At 48.2% G+C, this 21,157-nt stretch overlaps 1 protein-coding gene across 1 annotated transcript in view; it reads right to left on the bottom strand.

Annotated features, from left to right (window-relative positions):
• Positions 1 to 21,157, bottom strand: part of DCUN1D3 (defective in cullin neddylation 1 domain containing 3) — a 29,881-nt gene that overhangs the window by 7,023 nt on the left and 1,701 nt on the right. The window contains exon 2 of the mRNA XM_073647964.1: positions 370 to 903. Within this exon, the coding sequence (XP_073504065.1) occupies positions 370 to 903 (534 nt within the window). The remainder of the gene's footprint in view (positions 1 to 369; positions 904 to 21,157) is intronic.

Here is a 21,157-nt window from a genome sequence, read left to right as displayed (position 1 = left end):
GTGAGAATTCACAAGTCTGCAGTCACAGAGTGTACCCCAAGCCTGGACAACCCCTTTAGGTTAACAAATTCAGGCTCCAGAACCTGGACAGATGAGTGCAGTATCTAGTAAGTTCTAGTGCTGGTCCCAGAATACAGACCTATACCTAAATGCCATTACCTGCTGAATAACACCAAGCCGTTAAAAATATATATCTACATGGCCCCCCCTAACAGAACCAACATGGCCTGAAAAATATATATCTACCTGCTACAAATCTCAACAGGCTACATGTAATGCTTAATGTCTCCTGTGGTGGCGCTGTAGATGAGCTTACATGTTGTCAGACACGTGAATAGAATATTACTACATTAAACCAAAGAAACTGACCTAGTGAATTTGCACATGGTGGCTGCCTGGAATTTCCATGCTAAAACTAGAACCCTAAATTCTGTAGGGTCCACGCACAAGTCATTGCAAAACCGTTCCATGCCTTCCTCCAAGATGGCATCTTCTCGTTCATCTTTGTATCTCCTGAACAAGTCTTCGATTCTCTGCAAGGACGACACCTCTGCTCCCATGCCCGACTCCTTCTTCTTGGCGTCACCAGCAGGCCCCTGCAGATGACTGGGCTCCAGGGCGGCATCCTGCGCTTTCTTTGTTCCGTTGACTAAGATGTCCCCTGCGGCCTTCCCTCCTGCTGACGTGTGTTCTTCTTTGTGTCCTGAGCTTCTCTTATGGGACTTGGTAGACTCCCGGTCACCATTTTTGCTGCCTAGTGTGGATGAAGGATTCTTGCACTTTGTGACACACTGGCCCATGTTTAGTGTGTCCAGTTTTAGAGCAGTCCACCTTGTACCAGACACCGTCTCCACGGATGTTGGATACACGTCACCATGCCGCCATCCCGAGGAGCTGTCTGACCTGAAGGTAGGAAGGGAAGAAAAAAAAAATGGATCAGAATTTGCCAACCTTTTCTTTTGTTTCCAAAGAAATTATCCAGGATTATGAGAAAATGGCTGCTTTCATCCAAAAACAGTGCCACCCCTGTCCACAGGCTGTGTATGGTATTGCAGCTCAGCTTGAGTCATGTTAATAGAACAGAGCTGCAATAACATATTCAGTCCATGGACAAGTGGGGGAGACTTTTTTTTTTTGAAAAAAGCATTTTTTCCAATCCTGGAGCACCCCTCTAAAACACAATTTCTGTGTAATTATCTCTCTGGACTCCTCCAGGAATTCAGAAATTGATCTGAATAAATAAATACATTGTAAGGCTGAATTGATAAATGAGGGGTCATCCAGCTCAGCAATAACATCCTATGTGTCTGAATGAGGACCGAACTCGTCGAGTATGCAGCACTCGCAGAACCATGGAACCCCGTTGCCTTTTTCACTGAAGGACCAGGCCCTAAAAATACCAATAGTACAAATCCATAATAGCAAAAGCATATTTGCATTTGGCTGAGGATCTTGCTCTACGTCTCACACTCTCTGCACTGTCAAACTGTATGGCATCTCAGTAGGATCAAACCTCTAAGCCGTCTATATGGGCATGCAGGTCATAGAAAGTTGAATAAAATGACACATTGAGATCTGCGATCTGATGTTTTATTCCAGAGAAATCCAGATTTTTCTCAATATGTATTTGAGCTGTTAAGATCTATGGGCCGGACATAGATCTCCCTGAGAATCTTCTTCCAGAGCTTATTGTAAATGAAAGGGGGCGTTACCAATGAGACATGAGAGCAGACTGTCAGTCATTACATGTCTCACACTGGTAACTCCTCCTTATTTAAAATAAATTCTGGAGGCAGATTCTCAGGGAGATCTCTGTCCATCCCATAGATCTGAACAGCTCATTTACATATTAAGAAAAATGAGGATTTATCTGGACATTGGAGTGCAGATATCAAGGAATCATGGCATGCCCATATAGACGGCTTAGGAGGGTTGATCCTACTGACAGATTCCCTTTAAGTTTAAAGGGACTGTCAGCACAGAATGACTGTTCAAACTAAGTACCACCACTCGGTGCTTCACGGCGAGGCCAATCATTCATATACACCTTCCCACCTGCTTTTCTCCCCTCCCCTCTTTGATGGACAGCTCTGGCTTCATAGAGCCAGAGAAAAGTGGAGATAGATGGAACCAAGCAGGTGGGAAGGTGTATATAAAAATATTTGGCCACACCAAGGGTGCACCGAGCGCCTGTACTTGGTTTGAACAGTCAATATGTGCTGAAAGACTACCTACAAGGGGGTAATCCAGCCATTCTCAATTCTGCATTGGGTGGCGAGTGCCCACAGACTTTTACCGGCTTGTGTGCACGAGTGGCATGTATTGCATGTCCGCCCTATTGGTATGAATAGTACAGGTGTGCAAGATGCTGCCCACCCAATTCGGAAGTAGGGCAAATTACCCCTTTAAAAGTAGCAACCATTGCCCTGATAAGACATCAGGATTCAGGTGTGGTTTTTTAGGATTCTGTATGGGTGCACAGTGGATTTTGAGATATAGGCTTTGTATTAGTAGCAGCATTGTAGATGAGATTTTTGGGGATACCTTCCAGATTGCTGTGCAGAAAATCACCAGTGTAAATGGACATCTGCTTCATGCTGCGGATATCACTGCCCTTTCTATGCAGAAATACTGCTCAGTGACACCGGCCTCACAGGAACTGGAGGATGTAAGAGGGATTGTATATAGGAAGCCGCTGTATTCTGCCCAGATGAACAGTGCCCTACACATGAGCAGACCGGGGCGCTCCCGCTCTCTGGATTTGATATATACCACATTTCCTAATAAAGGGAATTCCTAGAATTCTTAATGCAGAACAGGTTACAAAGAAGCCGATTCATGCTCACAATTTGGGACCCATCGTGTCTCACAAGGCTATTTTCTATGAATTACTGAAGCTGCAGAGAAAGAAGAATTTGCTAGCATTTTAGGTGGTGCTAGAGACCTCAAATTACCTAAAGAGGCAATATGCATATTTAATTTCCCAGAGAAGTGCTTCTTGGCCTACAAGTCTCCTTACACTGGCATGTCACTCTCCACAAGGAGAGACGTTACCCCTTAAACACCTTGCATTTTTAGGTGGCCCTAGAGACCAAGTCCTCTTCTTTGTTAAAAATGCAATTGACATATTTAATTTCCCAGAGAAGCGTTGCTTGGCCTACAAGTCTCCTTACACTGGCATGTCACTCTCCACAAGGAGACACCTTGCATGTTTAAAAATTGTACACAATTTTGATTACATCTTCCCAATAATGGAACGTAATAAACTGCACATTTATTACACTGAGAAGCTCAAAATCTTGTCTCTTGGTCACATGTCCTCGCCCATGATTCACTTGTGTATTTCTTTTCACGAATAAAACAGGAAAGTAGGAAAACCCTTCACAATCTCAGTACAAGTTCTAGTAAAGGCAGGAAACATCAAGAACGTTCCCGAGACCAACGTGAAATAAGTATTAGCGTGGGACTGATAGAATAAAATACAGCTGCATGATCCGACTACACAGGGTTTATTGTAGTCTGTAACCATGGAGGCACACAGAACCATAAAAAATATTTAAAGGGATATTCCCTTCTTTTAAGCTGATGTCATATCGCTGAGATACACCATCACTTTATGATCGTTAGGGGTTAGACCGATCGATCCTGAGCATGAAATGAACACAGTGCTGGGACTTGTTAACAATGGTAACAATAAGCATCTGAACCCCGCAGAGTGGTATTTAACCACAGCTGTCCAGCTTTCAGGCAATGCCCTTCCCACTAATCTGTCCAGCAGGCTATATTGTAGGGAATTGTCATTTAGGCAATATTCTGCGATCGTGAGAGCAGTAAGGGGATGTGTGACACATGGGACTTTTCTGTTTAGACATCAGTTAATATTTGTTAATTGCATACCCGACAATGAGATATGAAATGACCAGATGAAGCGGCCGGAGTCACACGCCGTATCCTGTATAGAGATTATATTCGTAGCTTTCCCTTGCAGAGGAGGACTAAAAAGAGGAACATTCACAAGTAAACTGTGCCCTCCCAAGCTAGAAATGGTAGTTACTATTATGAATGTATTTAAAGGGAATATGTCACCAGGTTTTTTCTACCTAATCGGAGAGCAGCATGATGTAGAGGACGAGAGCCTGATTCCAGCGATGTGTCACTTACTGGGCTGCTTGGTGTCGTTTTTTTAAAAACTCATTAGATTATCACTACAGGACTAGTTGTCTTGTGCCAAGTAGTCCTCTTGCTCTGTATAACCCCACCCCCAGCACTGATTAGCAGCTTTCTGCCTAAGCACAGTGTACACACAGGAAGCAGCCAATCAGTGGTGTGGGCGGGGTTATACAGGGCTCCGCATTCTCCTGCTGATAAAACAGAAAGCAGTCCAGTAAGTGACACATTGCCGGGAATCAGGATCTCTGTCCCTACATCATGCTGTTTTAAGGTAACAGCAAACGCCTGGTGACAGATTCTCTTGAAAAGGTGATGACAAAACAATCACGTCCCATCCAAAGATGTCTCCGGTGACTTCCTCCTGTGTTCCTATTGGAGACCAGGGCTGTGGAGTCGGGAGTCAGGGAAATTGAGGAGTCGGTGGTTTGGCTTACCGACTCCACAGCCTATTGGCAGACAGAATTACTGATCAGTCAAACAAGTATTTAGTCAACACCCATCTAAAGCGGCAACACTGCAGCATGGGCTCAGCTTCTGCTCTATGATTACAGGGGTCATGGAGTATAGATATGTATGTCTTGTAGGATCGGGTGGGGACTCCTTGTCCAGTGTGACCCTCCAGTGATTTCTCGAATGAAGAAGCAGCACCACTAAGAAAGCTCTGCGCGGCTCTGCTTCTGTTGGGTCCCCCAGATGGGCAGTGAGTGGAGGAATGGCTGTCCGGCTGGCGTGCCTTCTCCTGGGGGCCTTCTTGTGTGCATGCATTATTTAGCTATCTTGTAAGGTTGTGTCAGTGACTGAGCACCTAGCTACAGCGTCACATGTGTTGTGTGTCTGGACTGGACATCATGTTGACTATAGCAGCTCCTTACATTGTATTATGTCATGTTATGGCTAATTATTTATAAATACTCTTTATATTTACACTAAGCACCTAATGAAATGTTACTATACTTTAGCCTCTATATTAATTGTCTTGCATGTGGTATAGTCTTTTTTGTATACCTGGTGCCACCTATTACCACCAGTTACCTGCCCACCTATCTTATATCATTGTTTCAAGTGTTTTTATTGTTGATGTTATCAATAAAAAATATATCTTTCTATTAGTTTTGTTTGCACATTTTGTTTCTCATATGATCTCATATTTTAATATGTGAAGAAGATGCAAATTCTGGTCCAGTTAATAGATACCAGATAGATATCGTTTCTGATTCTTTGGGTGTCTCAGCCTCTTGCTCTATGTTTTGTTTGTACAGATAGGATAATGTAAAGTGACAACTCTATACAGTAGATAACACAGGATCCACCATTCACAATAGGTGATGTCACAGCACACCTCCTCCTCCTGTACAATGACTGATAACACCTCTATATACAGTGGATAATACAGGATTCACCATTCATAATAGGTGATGTCACAGCTCACCTCCTCCTCCTGTAAAATGACTGATAACACCTCTATATACAGTGGATAATACAGGATTCACCCTTCACAATAGGTGATGTCTCAGCTCACTTCCTCCTCCTCCTGTACAATGACTGATAACACCTCTATATATAGTAGATAACAGGATCCATCATTCACAACAGATGATGTCACAGCTCACCTCTTCCTCCTGTACAATGATTGATAACACCTCTATATACAGTAGATAACAGGATCAACCATTCACAATAGATGTCTCAGCTCACCTCCTCCTCCTGTACAATGACTGATAACACCTCTATATACAGTGGATAATACAGGATTCACCATTCACAATAGGTGATGTCACAGCTCACCTCCTCCTCCTGCACAATGACTGATAACACCTCTATATACAGTGGATAATACAGGATTCACCATTCACAATAGGTGATGTCACAGCTCACCTCCTCCTCCTGTACAATGACTGATAACACCTCTATATACAGTGGATAATACAGGATTCACCACTCACAATAGGTGATGTCTCAGCTCACCTCTCCCTCCTGTACAATGATTGATAACACCTCTATATACAGTAGATAACAGGATCCACCATTCACAATAGATGTCTCAGCTCACCTCCTCCTCCTGTACAATGACTGATAACACCTCTATATACAGTGGATAATACAGGATTCACCATTCACAATAGGTGATGTCTCAGCCCACTTCCTCCTCCTCCTGTACAATGACTGATAACACCTCTATATATAGTAGATAACAGGATCCATCATTCACAACAGATGATGTCACAGCTCACCTCTTCCTCCTGTACAATGATTGATAACACCTCTATATACAGTAGATAACAGGATCAACCATTCACAATAGATGTCTCAGCTCACCTCCTCCTCCTGTACAATGACTGATAACACCTCTATATACAGTGGATAATACAGGATTCACCATTCACAATAGGTGATGTCACAGCTCACCTCCTCCTCCTGCACAATGACTGATAACACCTCTATATACAGTGGATAATACAGGATTCACCATTCACAATAGGTGATGTCACAGCTCACCTCCTCCTCCTGTACAATGACTGATAACACCTCTATATACAGTGGATAATACAGGATTCACCACTCACAATAGGTGATGTCTCAGCTCACCTCTCCCTCCTGTACAATGATTGATAACACCTCTATATACAGTAGATAACAGGATCCACCATTCACAATAGATGTCTCAGCTCACCTCCTCCTCCTGTACAATGACTGATAACACCTCTATATACAGTGGATAATACAGGATTCACCATTCACAATAGGTGATGTCTCAGCCCACTTCCTCCTCCTCCTGTACAATGACTGATAACACCTCTATATATAGTAGATAACAGGATCCATCATTCACAACAGATGATGTCACAGCTCACCTCTTCCTCCTGTACAATGATTGATAACACCTCTATATACAGTAGATAACAGGATCAACCATTCACAATAGATGTCTCAGCTCACCTCCTCCTCCTGTACAATGACTGATAACACCTCTATATACAGTGGATAATACAGGATTCACCATTCACAATAGGTGATGTCACAGCTCACCTCCTCCTCCTGCACAATGACTGATAACACCTCTATATACAGTGGATAATACAGGATTCACCATTCACAATAGGTGATGTCTCAGCTCACCTCCTCCTCCTCCTCCTGTACAATGACTGATAACACCTCTATATAAAGTAGATAACAGGATCCATCATTCACAGCAGATGATGTCACAGCTCACCTCTTCCTCCTCCTGTACAATGATTGATAACACCTCTATATACAGTAGATAACACAGGATCCACCATTCACAATAGGTGATGTCACAGCTCACCTCCTCCTCCTGTACAATGACTGATAACACCTCTATATACAGTGGATAATACAGAATTCACCATTCACAATAGGTGGTGTCTCAGCTCACCTCCTCCCCCTCCTGTACAATGACTGATAGCACCTCTATATACAGTAGATAACACAGGATCCAGTATTCACAATTTTTCCATTTTTGTTTTTTGCTCCCCTTCTTCCCAGAGCCATAACTTTTTTTTATTTTTCCGTCAATATGGCCGTGTGAGGGCTTGTTTTTTGCATGACAAGTTGTACTTTAAATGACACCATTGCTTTTAGCTTTTACCATATCTTGTACTGGAAAATGAGAAAAAAATTCCAAGTGCGGTGAAATTGCAAAAAACGTGCAATTCCACAATATTTTTTTTTTACCATGTTCACTAGATGCTAAAACTGACCTGTCAATATTATTCTCCAGGTCATTACGAGTTCGTAGTTACCAAACATCTATAGGTTCTTTATTTAAGTGGTGAAAAAGAATTCAATGGCGCCATTTTTTTTGTTGTTGTTTTTTTTATATACAGATTAGAGATAGAGATTTTTTCATAAACAACAACAAAAAAAACGCCATTTTTCGGGACAAGTAGCGTCTCCATTTTTCGTGGTCTGGGGCCGGGTGAGGGCTTATTTATTGTGCGCTGAGCTGATGTTTTTATTGATACCATTTTGGGGTAGATACGATGTTTTGATCGCCCGTTATTGCAACGACCAAAAAAACCTAATTCTGGAGTTTTGATCTTTTTCCCCGTTATGCCGTTTACCGATCGGATTAATTCTTTTCATATTGGCCATCGTTTCTGATTCCATGTAAATGTAAGCAGGAGATGTGCGGCCTACGAAATCCTGCTGGAACCGTGTTGGGGCCCTTCGATGGTAACATCAACTGCACATATGGTTTGGATCAGTACAATAAAGGGGCCTTGATATGAGCGCCAAATCTACATATCTGTGCTCATCACGCCTGTGTAACCCCACCATTACTGCGGTCATACTCGGGTGAGGTCTGATGGGAGCGGTACACTTCCTTAATACTTTCTGCAGCATTACAGATACAGACAATGAGGAATGATGCCACAGGACACAATAAAAAAAGCCTGTAAGCTGCCAAGATGAGGGAAGTAATAAAAGCCTCGTATCGATGTCTCCTATAACAGCATTACTCCTATTAATTAATAGGTTCTTCTAATACTGACAACTGCGGTTAAGGTTAAGGAAAACAGCGGCGGGTGTACTCACTAAGACAATGGGATGATAGGTTTACAGCCACAACAGCAAGACCGCAAAACAGAACCAGAGACAGAGAGAGCTACGGAGCAAGTGCCCAGGCGCGCGAGAGACAGAGAGAGCTACGGAGCAAGTGCCCAGGCGCGCGAGAGACAGAGAGAGCTACGGAGCAAGTGCCCAGGCGCGCGAGAGACAGAGAGAGCTACGGAGCAAGTGCCCAGGCGCGCGAGAGACAGAGAGAGCTACGGAGAAAGTGCCCAGGCGCGCGAGAGACAGAGAGAGCTACGGAGCAAGTGCCCAGGCGCGCGAGAGACAGAGAGAGCTACGGAGCAAGTGCCCAGGCGCGCGAGAGACAGAGCTACGGAGAAAGTGCCCAGGCGCGCGAGAGACAGAGCTACGGAGAAAGTGCCCAGGCGCGCGAGAGACAGAGAGAGCTACGGAGAAAGTGCCCAGGCGCGCGAGAGACAGAGAGAGCTACGGAGAAAGTGCCCAGGCGCGCGAGAGACAGAGAGAGCTACGGAGAAAGTGCCCAGGCGCGCGAGAGACAGAGAGAGCTACGGAGAAAGTGCCCAGGCGCGCGAGAGACAGAGAGAGCTACGGAGAAAGTGCCCAGGCGCGCGAGAGACAGAGAGAGCTACGGAGAAAGTGCCCAGGCGCGCGAGAGACAGAGAGAGCTACGGAGAAAGTGCCCAGGCGCGCGAGAGACAGAGAGAGCTACGGAGAAAGTGCCCAGGCGCGCGAGAGACAGAGAGAGCTACGGAGAAAGTGCCCAGGCGCGCGAGAGACAGAGAGAGCTACGGAGAAAGTGCCCAGGCGCGCGAGAGACAGAGAGAGCTACGGAGAAAGTGCCCAGGCGCGCGAGAGACAGAGAGAGCTACGGAGAAAGTGCCCAGGCGCGCGAGAGACAGAGAGAGCTACGGAGAAAGTGCCCAGGCGCGCGAGAGACAGAGAGAGCTACGGAGAAAGTGCCCAGGCGCGCGAGAGACAGAGAGAGCTACGGAGAAAGTGCCCAGGCGCGCGAGAGACAGAGAGAGCTACGGAGAAAGTGCCCAGGCGCGCGAGAGACAGAGAGAGCTACGGAGAAAGTGCCCAGGCGCGCGAGAGACAGAGAGAGCTACGGAGAAAGTGCCCAGGCGCGCGAGAGACAGAGAGAGCTACGGAGAAAGTGCCCAGGCGCGCGAGAGACAGAGAGAGCTACGGAGAAAGTGCCCAGGCGCGCGAGAGACAGAGAGAGCTACGGAGAAAGTGCCCAGGCGCGCGAGAGACAGAGAGAGCTACGGAGAAAGTGCCCAGGCGCGCGAGAGACAGAGAGCGCTACGGAGAAAGTGCCCAGGCGCGCGAGAGACAGAGAGCGCTACGGAGAAAGTGCCCAGGCGCGCGAGAGACAGAGAGCGCTACGGAGAAAGTGCCCAGGCGCGCGAGAGACAGAGAGCGCTACGGAGAAAGTGCCCAGGCGCGCGAGAGACAGAGAGCGCTACGGAGAAAGTGCCCAGGCGCGCGAGAGACAGAGAGCGCTACGGAGAAAGTGCCCAGGCGCGCGAGAGACAGAGAGCGCTACGGAGAAAGTGCCCAGGCGCGCGAGAGACAGAGAGCGCTACGGAGAAAGTGCCCAGGCGCGCGAGAGACAGAGAGCGCTACGGAGAAAGTGCCCAGGCGCGCGAGAGACAGAGAGCGCTACGGAGAAAGTGCCCAGGCGCGCGAGAGACAGAGAGCGCTACGGAGAAAGTGCCCAGGCGCGCGAGAGACAGAGAGCGCTACGGAGAAAGTGCCCAGGCGCGCGCGAGAGCGCTACGGAGAAAGTGCCCATGCGCGCGCGAGAGCGCTACGGAGAAAGTGCCCATGCGCGCGCGAGAGCGCTACGGAGAAAGTGCCCATGCGCGCGCGAGAGCGCTACGGAGAAAGTGCCCATGCGCGCGCGAGAGCGCTACGGAGAAAGTGCCCATGCGCGCGCGAGAGCGCTACGGAGAAAGTGCCCATGCGCGCGCGAGAGCGCTACGGAGAAAGTGCCCATGCGCGCGCGAGAGCGCTACGGAGAAAGTGCCCATGCGCGCGCGAGAGCGCTACGGAGAAAGTGCCCATGCGCGCGCGAGAGCGCTACGGAGAAAGTGCCCATGCGCGCGCGAGAGCGCTACGGAGAAAGTGCCCATGCGCGCGCGAGAGCGCTACGGAGAAAGTGCCCATGCGCGCGCGAGAGCGCTACGGAGAAAGTGCCCATGCGCGCGCGAGAGCGCTACGGAGAAAGTGCCCATGCGCGCGAGAGAGCGCTACGGAGAAAGTGCCCATGCGCGCGAGAGAGATATGGAGCAAGTGTCCATGCGCGCGAGAGAGATATGGAGCAAGTGTCCATGCGCGCGAGAGAGATATGGAGCAAGTGTCCATGCGCGCGAGAGAGATATGGAGCAAGTGTCCATGCGCGCGAGAGAGATATGGAGCAAGTGTCCATGCGCGCGAGAGAGATATGGAGCAAGTGCCCATGCGCACGAGAGAGAGATATGGAGCAAGTGCCCATGCGCACGAGAGAGAGATATGGAGCAAGTGCCCATGCGCACGAGAGAGAGATATGGAGCAAGTGCCCATGCGCACGAGAGAGAGATATGGAGCAAGTGCCCATGCGCACGAGAGAGGAGAGAGAGATATGGAGCAAGTGCCCATGCGCACGAGAGAGAGATATGGAGCAAGTGCCCATGCGCACGAGAGAGAGATATGGAGCAAGTGCCCATGCGCACGAGAGAAAGATATGGAGCAAGTGCCCATGCGTGAGAGACAGAGAGAGATCTGAAGCATGTGCACATATGTGAGAGACAGAGAGATATGGAGCAAGTGCACATGGTTGAGAGACAGACAGGGAGCAAATGCGCAAGAGAGAGTGGGATCGAGTGCAGGAGAAAGACAGAGAAAGTGTGAGATACAGAAATTGACAAACAAGGAGCGAGAGAGCATGAGAGTGGCAGAGAGTGAATGCCACAGTGAAATAGCGAGTGAGAGATAGCAATCGGAAGCGAGTGCATGGGACATAGAGACAGATAAGGAGCAAATGCATGCGATATACAGACGGAGAAAGTGCCCATGCGCGCGCGAGAGCGCTACGGAGAAAGTGCCCATGCGCGCGCGCGAGAGCGCTACGAAGAAAGTGCCCATGCGCGCGCGAGAGAGCGCTACGGAGAAAGTGCCCATGCGCGCGCGAGAGAGCGCTACGGAGAAAGTGCCCATGCGCGCGCGAGAGCGCTACGGAGAAAGTGCCCATGCGCGCGCGCGAGCGCTACGGAGAAAGTGCCCATGCGCGCGCGCGAGAGCGCTACGGAGAAAGTGCCCATGCGCGCGCGCGAGAGCGCTACGGAGAAAGTGCCCATGCGCGCGCGAGAGCTATGGAGCAAGTGCCCATGCGCGCGCGCGCGAGAGAGCTATGGAGCAAGTGCCCATGCGCGCGCGCGAGAGCTATGGAGCAAGTGCCCATGCGTGCGAGAGAGATATGGAGCAAGTGCCCATGCGTGCGAGAGAGAGAGATATGGAGCAAGTGCCCATGCGTGCGAGAGAGAGAGATATGGAGCAAGTGCCCATGCGTGCGAGAGAGAGAGCTATGGAGCAAGTGCCCATGCGTGCGAGAGAGAGAGCTATGGAGCAAGTGCCCATGCATGCGAGAGAGAGAGCTATGGAGCAAGTGCCCATGCGTGCAAGAGAGAGCTATGGAGCAAGTGCCCATGCGTGCAAGAGAGAGCTATGGAGCAAGTGCCCATGTGTGCGAGAGAGAGAGATATGAAGCAAGTGTCCATGCGCGCGAGAGAGAGATATGGAGCAAGTGTCCATGCGCGCGAGAGAGATATGGAGCAAGTGTCCATGCGCGCGAGAGAGAGATATGGAGCAAGTGTCCATGCGCGCGAGAGAGAGATATGGAGCAAGTGTCCATGCGCGCGAGAGAGAGATATGGAGCAAGTGTCCATGCGCGCGAGAGAGAGATATGGAGCAAGTGCCCATGCGCGCGAGAGAGAGATATGGAGCAAGTGCCCATGCGCACGAGAGAGAGATATGGAGCAAGTGCCCATGCGCACGAGAGAGAGATATGGAGCAAGTGCCCATGCGCACGAGAGAGAGATATGGAGCAAGTGCCCATGCGCACGAGAGAGAGATATGGAGCAAGTGCCCATGCGCACGAGAGAGAGATATGGAGCAAGTGCCCATGCGCACGAGAGAGAGATATGGAGCAAGTGCCCATGCGCACGAGAGAGAGATATGGAGCAAGTGCCCATGCGCACGAGAGAGAGATATGGAGCAAGTGCCCATGCGCACGAGAGAGAGATATGGAGCAAGTGCCCATGCGCACGAGAGAGAGATATGGAGCAAGTGCCCATGCGCACGAGAGAGAGATATGGAGCAAGTGCCCATGCGCACGAGAGAGAGATATGGAGCAAGTGCCCATGCGCACGAGAGAAAGATATGGAGCAAGTGCCCATGCGCACGAGAGAAAGATATGGAGCAAGTGCCCATGCGCACGAGAGAGAGATATGGAGCAAGTGCCCATGCGCACGAGAGAGAGATATGGAGCAAGTGCCCATGCGCACGAGAGAGAGATATGGAGCAAGTGCCCATGCGCACGAGAGAAAGATATGGAGCAAGTGCCCATGCGCACGAGAGAAAGATATGGAGCAAGTGCCCATGCGCACGAGAGAGAGATATGGAGCAAGTGCCCATGCGCACGAGAGAGAGATATGGAGCAAGTGCCCATGCGCACGAGAGAAAGATATGGAGCAAGTGCCCATGTGTGAGAGACAGAGAGAGATCTGAAGCATGTGCACATATGTGAGAGACAGAGAGATATGGAGCAAGTGCACATGGTTGAGAGACAGACAGGGAGCAAATGCGCAAGAGAGAGTGGGATCGAGTGCAGGAGAAAGACAGAGAAAGTGTGAGATACAGAAATTGACAAACAAGGAGCGAGAGAGCATGAGAGTGGCAGAGAGTGAATGCCACAGTGAAATAGCGAGTGAGAGATAGCAATCGGAAGCGAGTGCATGGGACATAGAGACAGATAAGGAGCAAATGCATGCGATATACAGACAAAGACAGGGAGCAAGTTTCACATGAGATAGCGAGAGGTAGGGAGCAAGTATGCATGTGATACAGAGGCGAGACATATACGGAGTGAGTGCACATGCGCAAGAGATACGAAGAGACAGAAATATGGAGCGAGTGCACATGTGCGAGAGATACGAAGAGACAGAAATTGGGAGAGTGCACACACGAGATATGGAGAGAGTTGGGGAGGGGCGAAATATGGAGAGAGAGAGTTGGGGAGAGAGATATGGAGAGAGAGAGTTGGGGAGCGAGTGCATGTGAGATAGAGATACGAAAAGAGGCAGAAAGGGAGGACGGGAAAGACACAGCCTCGAAATACATGTGAAGGTGGCCTAATATGCCTAGGCACTGAAATAAGTAGTCAGCCAGCCCCCTTCCCAAGGGACTAAAAAAAGACTGAAAGCAAAGTAGTCAGGACCCAAATTGGACGGCTGCTAGAGGATTGGGACACCTGGGCTTATATAAACTACATTAGTAGTTACAGCTCACGTTTTGTTGTTATCACTGGTCAGGTTTTTCCTGGTGGACTGACATGAAGCCAGTATTAGAGGTACGGCGCTTGAATCTGTAGTATAGAGCTGCAGGGAATCCTGTGCCGACATATCGGCTCCCTGCACGCAGCTCTGAAGCCAACTCTACAGGGCCACAACATCTATGCTTCAGTCAGTGCGTCAGGGCCAGGTTTTACAGGAAAATAGTCCATTGTGAGTTTTCACTTCCCACCGCGGCTCCCCTACTTCTCCATTTTATTGTGGCAGCTTATTGTCTGCCTCATGAATCACTCACTCAAGAATTTTAATATCAGAGGTCCCATTGTGCTCCATTCACAATACACGGCAACACGACTAAATGTGCGGCCAGGACAGAGTTAAAGGGACACCAGCATATCCATGGTAATCAGGGAAACCAGCACCATAAAGAAATCCGCACACAAGGTAACAAGCGTCCTCATCACAGCTGATCGCTTGCCACAGTGGGCGCTGCTCTTTGTTCCTGCAGCTCCCACTACAGGGAACATGGGGAATTACATGCCACAATTCAAATAAATATGTGCTATGGCCCTTTACTTTTGTGCCACTTTCTAATCTGGTCTCATTGATTGGATAACTAGAAGGCTCTAAAGTCAATTTTATACATTTCTGGATTAAGGTAAAAACCCAAACTGGTCATGTAACCTGTAAGTGTTGTCAGTCAGCAATATAGGAGCAGGCAAATCCAAACCTAGCCCAAGTGATAGAGCCGATCTCATAAGAGAGACCTCCAAGATCTGATCTGATAACGCTCATGTCCCGAAATATCGAAGAAATGTCGTTATCATCCAACATGAAGACGCACGTACTGTTATCTCACTATGCCAGGAAGACCTAAATATATCCAGCAGCATCGCGCGCAATCTGTGGACAGTCAGCAGACAAGGATTTCACTTCTTCATACAGACGCTGGCGACAAACCACAGCGCTCACAGCGGGTGAAAGTGCCACCTGGCAGAGGCAATGACTCCCAGGACGCCACGTTAGCTATCTTAGGATAATAGAAGTGTGCACAGGGAAACACAATTACTCTATTACCACAGTAATAAGGCTCCACTCACAAGGAGGTGCAGCGTCTGCTTATAAGCTCTAATCATGGCAGCCAGCGTCGGTGAGCGCATCTCTGATCCCTAAGCCTGATTTATCCTTCAGCCCTGACTGGGAAAGAAATGTGTAACTCAGAATGTTTAATGTACACCAGTATTCAGAAACCTCCTGTGCTCCCCCTAATGGCAGCTGCAAGTAGCCAGAACAGAGAGCACAGTCCAGGGCCAAGGCTGCGGCGCCGACGCCCCGGAGGGGCCAAAGGCTGCGGCGCCGACGCCCCGGAGGGGCCAAAGGCTACCGCGCCGCCCCGGAGGGGCCAAAGGCTGCCGAGGCCTGTCCGCCCTCCTGGGTAAAGGCTGCCTATCCCCCTCCAGGGTGAGCACTTTCTTTATATGACAAGTAATAATGCACAATTTTTATCTGGTGAGCAAAAATATAAATTTTGAGGCTTCGAGTCAAGTGATTTTTCTATTTTGTGACCCTACAAAATGACATCCCGGACTGAGCAGCAAATCTAACGCTGATCACAACGCCCGGATTACCCGGCTCTCTGTACTGTTCGCTGGCAGGAGAGACATAGAACACAGAGAACCAGCACTCAGGGGAGGTAATTACAGGGGTTTACTCCTCTGGTTATTTACCTACCTGTGAAATTTGCTACAGCAGAAACTATTTCTATCCTGAGTCTTATTTCCCTGTAGGGTGTTTCTAGGATTTTTAAAGTTACAGGTTTTTGCTTTAAGCGTGCAAAATCATTAAAGGATTGCATCATGCAGCGAAAGTATAAAATACCATCTGCAGAACGTGAGATCACAAAAACTGGAGTTAAACATTAATGCTACAGCGGATAAAAGACGGCAGAGTTCAGAGCAAGCTACATATGTGCTGCAACTCAGAAATGCTCGAGGGTTAACTTTTAATTGTCCACAGGCTTCTAAAGGTGGAAAATAAACAGCAATACTCACCTTCCCCAGGTCTTTTAGGACAGGATTCAGCAGTGACATCATGCAGACAGCATCTGACCACTGAAGCCAATCACTGGGCTCAACAGCTCGTGCCATCTACATCACTGAGCCCAGTGATCGGCTGCAGCAGTCACATTGACACAGTTCCACAGTGCTACCGTCCGGCAGGCCACAGATTACTGACATGGCTGTTGGACCGGGTTATGGGAAGCAATTCGCACCAACTTTACCGCTAGGTGTAGACTTGTCCTTAGCGTAATAGAGGTGGCTACAGAAGCGGTATTACATGGCATCTAGTCAAGTGGGATACTTTAGGGGTGGCTAGGGCAACCTTAGTGTGCCTTAACAGCAGGCTTATAAAAAAAGACGGCCCTGGGGGTCCTGTCTAGGTCCCCACCCAGGTCTGACTGCAAAGAGGTACCGCAGCCTCTGATGGGGATCAAAGTATTAAATGGCCGGCATCGGAGCTTCCTCTGATCTCAGGAGGCTGAGCTAAGCAGAAAAGCTTGTTTTTACAGCACGAGAGCTCGCTGAAGCATTCATTAGCCTCTTCTTTTACATTGCAGTTTTAGCTGTGATTTTTTCCATAATTGCATCAAACCCAACAACAGAGGGATCCATAATATGTCCAGAGGTGGTGAAATCTGTAACAATTTACATAAAACTCAAGGCAAAAATCTTCATTTTCGGAAGCTGATGGCGTGGGTTCTAGAAGGCAGCCATGTTTTCTAGTCTGTATAACCCCTTTAAAATATGCAATTAAAGGACAGCGCGTAGGCCCGAGTGATGCTTCCTGGGAATGGCCCCACCTAGGTTTCCCTTTTGATGTATTTAATGAGAGATTAGGTGGAGGGAAATTATTCCGGCTCACAGAGCGGCGGACTGTCAGGACTTGGCACCGAACCTTCCCTAGCAACCGCCAGAAACTGAGCTGCAATTAAGGGAATGAATGTGACATCAAGTGACAGCTTTGTCCCAGGGAGGGCGAGCGGTGCCGGTGCAGCGGCCGGGGAGGCGGGTCACCTGATTCATACAGTGCTCCTGGCAGAGGCGACAATGCCGCCGAGCAGCCGGCTCTTCTCAATGCTTCCAGGACAAAAGAGTTAATCGTTTAATCGCCTTTATTGAGATATCTCAAATGCACAGTGAGCGGGTCAGCATGTCACCTCCCGATAATTCCCAGGCCCCCGTAACCAGTACAACACCCACTCTGAATGCCGGATGACTGACAGAAGGCATCACCATATACATACACGTGCTTCTCACAAAATTAGAATATCATCAAAAAGTTAATTTATTTCAGTTCAATATAAAAAGTGAAACTCATATTATATAGAGTCATTACAAACAGAGTGATCTATGTCTAGTGTTTATTTCTGTTAATGTTGATGATTATGGCTTACAGCCAATGAAAACACAAAAGTCATTATCTCAGTAGATTAAAATAATTAACAAAAACACCTGCAAAGGCTTCCTAAGCGTTTAAAAAGGTCCCTTAGTCTGTTTCAGTAAGCTCCACAATCATGGGGAAGACTGCTGACTTGACAGATGTCCAGAAGGCAGTCATTGCCACAAAAGGTCATTGCTAAAGAAGCTGGCTATTCACAGAGTGCTGTATCCAAGCATATTAATGGAAGGTTGAGTGGAAGGAAAAGGTGTGGTAGAAAAAGGTGCACAAGCACATTTAAAAAAAAAAAAAAAAAATTAAGGTGGACAAACCCTCTGAGTTTTCCAAGAATTGAAGTGACTTCAGCATTTTTCCGGTCTTTAGGGCTCTTTCACACGTCCGTGTTTCCAGTACGTCTGGTGACAGTTTCCACACCTGCCGGAGACACTGACAACAGGCAGACCCAATCAAAACTATGGGTCTGCGCACATGTCAGTGTGATTCCATGGACCGTGTGTCCATGTGATCCACACGCAGACATTTCCATTTTTCGCCGGCATTCAAGTCAATGTGTCCATGTAAACACGTGCCATCCGTGTGACACGTAGCGATGCCTAGGAATCAGTGTACACTTAGCGCTGTTCCCAAGCGCCGGTTGCTGAACGCTGCCCTCATCATAGTCCCCTGTCGGCGCTGCGATCAGCATCAGCAGGGACAATGATGAGAGTAATACTGTCTGCTCCCGCAGTGTCCGTGTGCAAAAATAAGAATAAAATAAAAAACCCATATACTCACTTGTTCTAAGTGTCCCCCGCTGTAAACCATGCAACCGCTCAGCAGAGAAGCCAGGGAGAATGAGCTGCGCCAGAGCTACGCTCAGTCAGGGGCGGGGCACCGCGCCAGAGCTACGCTCAGTCAGGGGCGGGGCACCGCGCCAGAGCTACGCTCAGTCAGGGGCGGGGCACCGCTCCTGAGCTACGCTCAGTCAGGGGCGGGACACCGCTCCTGAGCTACGCTCAGTCAGGGGCGGGACACCGCTCCTGAGCTACGCTCAGTCAGGGGCGGGACACCGCTCCTGAGCTACGCTCAGTCAGGGGCGGGACACCGCTCCTGAGCTACGCTCAGTCAGGGGCGGGACACCGCTCCTGAGCTACGCTCAGTCAGGGGCGGGACACCGCTCCTGAGCTACGCTCAGTCAGGGGCGGGACACCGCTCCTGAGCTACGCTCAGTCAGGGGCGGGACACCGCTCCTGAGCTACGCTCAGTCAGGGGCGGGACACCGCTCCTGAGCTACGCTCAGTCAGGGGCGGGACACCGCTCCTGAGCTACGCTCAGTCAGGGGCGGGACACCGCTCCTGAGCTACGCGGAACTCCAGGGCTGCTTGCTGCAGGAGTCATTCTCCCCGGCTCCACTGCTGATCGGTCGCATGTATTACAGCGGGGGACACTTAGGACAGGTGAGTATATGGGTTTTTTATTTTATCCTTATTTTTAGGGACACTAAAAGGTGGGGACACTGCGGGAGCAGACACCACTACTCTCATCATTGTCCCTGCTGGTGCTGATCGCAGAGCCGGCAGGGAACCATGATAACAGCGCTAACTGTACACTGATTCCCAAGCTCCGGTAAGTGTGATCCTGATGCGGCACACGATTTCTACACGTGTAACACACATGGACACGGATATCTCCGGTACCGGGAATATATGGATGTGTGAAACCGGCCTTAATCAGAGCTTTTTCAACGTTTTTGATTGCTGGCAAATTTGTGAGATCTTTTTTCATCGGTTTTTGTGGAGTCATTTCACTGTTATTTTTTTTTTTAACTTCATTCAACAACAAGCAAAAACACTGGCAAAATGCTCAAAAAGATGCCCAGGAGTCTTTTCAGTCTTCAAAGTGACATCTGCTATAAAGTAGAGAGCTTTTGAATGTTTCGCTGGGGCTTTTTCAGGCAGGTTTCAGAGCAGACCCACCTGAAAAATTTGTTGTGTGGACAAATCCTTTGTATACATTTACATTTTTTTCACACTCATTTTGGCACATATTTCATGCTAAAAATCAGTGTGAAAATTTCTCACCAAACACCTCCCTTTGTTTACATAGTTGGAGATATTTAAAGGGTTTTCTGGTTTATGAACACCCCTGTACCCCAGCTGCAGTTTATTTACAAATCATAAACTGTGCTTTACTCATTGTCACCAGGTCCAGTCTAGAGTCTCGGCAGCTCCTGAGGTCTGTTATTGCTTGCAGCTCTGACATCAGTCGGCGCTGCAGCCAATCAGTGAGCTCAGTTATGGGCTGCAGAGCTATGGATGTGACGAGCGGACCCACTCCAAAACACTAGTAAAACTCTATGGGTAATCCACTTTGCTGTTCATATGAGGACATTTTAGCCTCATGGGGGAAAAAAATTAATTTAGCAGCCACAAAGGCTTTTAAAAAAAATAAAGCACACACTTCGGGTATGTTCACAATGTTTTTGGAGCAGAAAAATGAGCGCAAACTACAAAATCCTCCTTAAAAACGTTATGATCGGAAAACTCAGCAAAAAAAACAAACACAACCCTTCAAGAAAACAAAAACCTCTTTGAAACTCCTCCAGAAGCTTGCCCAAAAAAAGGTGCATTTGCTGAAGCGTATCGTTTTGGAGTGCCTCATAAAACTGTTTGTGAACATAGTCTTAGGCCACGTCCACAAGGAGGATTTTCAGGAGTATTTTTTTCCCCTCTACAATCAAAAGGCTGCAAAAACCAATTAAGGAAAAAAAAACAACTGTTCTTTAGGAAAGAAAAACTCCAGAAACTCTCCGGAGGAGGAACGTTTCCTGAAGCAGTTTCCACTTGACAAACTGGTCGTTTTTCAAAGCCTTGAAAAATTGCATCTGCACAAAGCCTTAGGCTCCCTCTATGCAGTTTTACTTTGTAGCTTGTGAAAAAAAATGCCATGAATTTTATTACTTTTTTTTTTTCTTTCATTTTACAGGTGCTTTGCAAGTTCTATTGAGAAGCCTAACATCATATCTATATACCACTGCATTCTTCCTATAAAAAAAAAAAAAAAAAATGCATGAAACCCCTTTCTATACACAGATGTGGGAGGGTAGGTCCATCGCTGGCGCTCGGATCTCCGTGGCCTTTTGCACCATTATGAAGCGACAACTATTCCTAGAATTTATGAAACCCGTCTTCACAATGACAAACAGATAAACGACCGGTTCTCGGTGAGTGATTAACTAGTCGGCTGCATAAAACAGGGCAAGAAGTGAGAATAAACACAAAACATCATAAAAATAGAACAAATATCAACGCCACGACTGATACAAGCCTGTGGGAAGTCTGTGGTAGCCAAGGCCTAAAAGGCTCAAGTTTGGTAGCCAGCAATATACCACAAGTCACTCTGGACCCCGCTGTGCTGGATCAAGTGAAGATAACAAGTCAGGA

Source organism: Phyllobates terribilis, unplaced genomic scaffold, assembly GCF_046119375.1.
Source record: "Phyllobates terribilis strain yellow unplaced genomic scaffold, ASM4611937v1 Scaffold_9__5_contigs__length_417890890, whole genome shotgun sequence".
In the NCBI taxonomy this organism is placed as follows: domain Eukaryota; kingdom Metazoa; phylum Chordata; class Amphibia; order Anura; family Dendrobatidae; genus Phyllobates; species Phyllobates terribilis.
The sequence above is the reverse complement of the archived record's forward strand: the minus strand, read 5'-3'. Positions and strand labels throughout refer to the sequence as shown.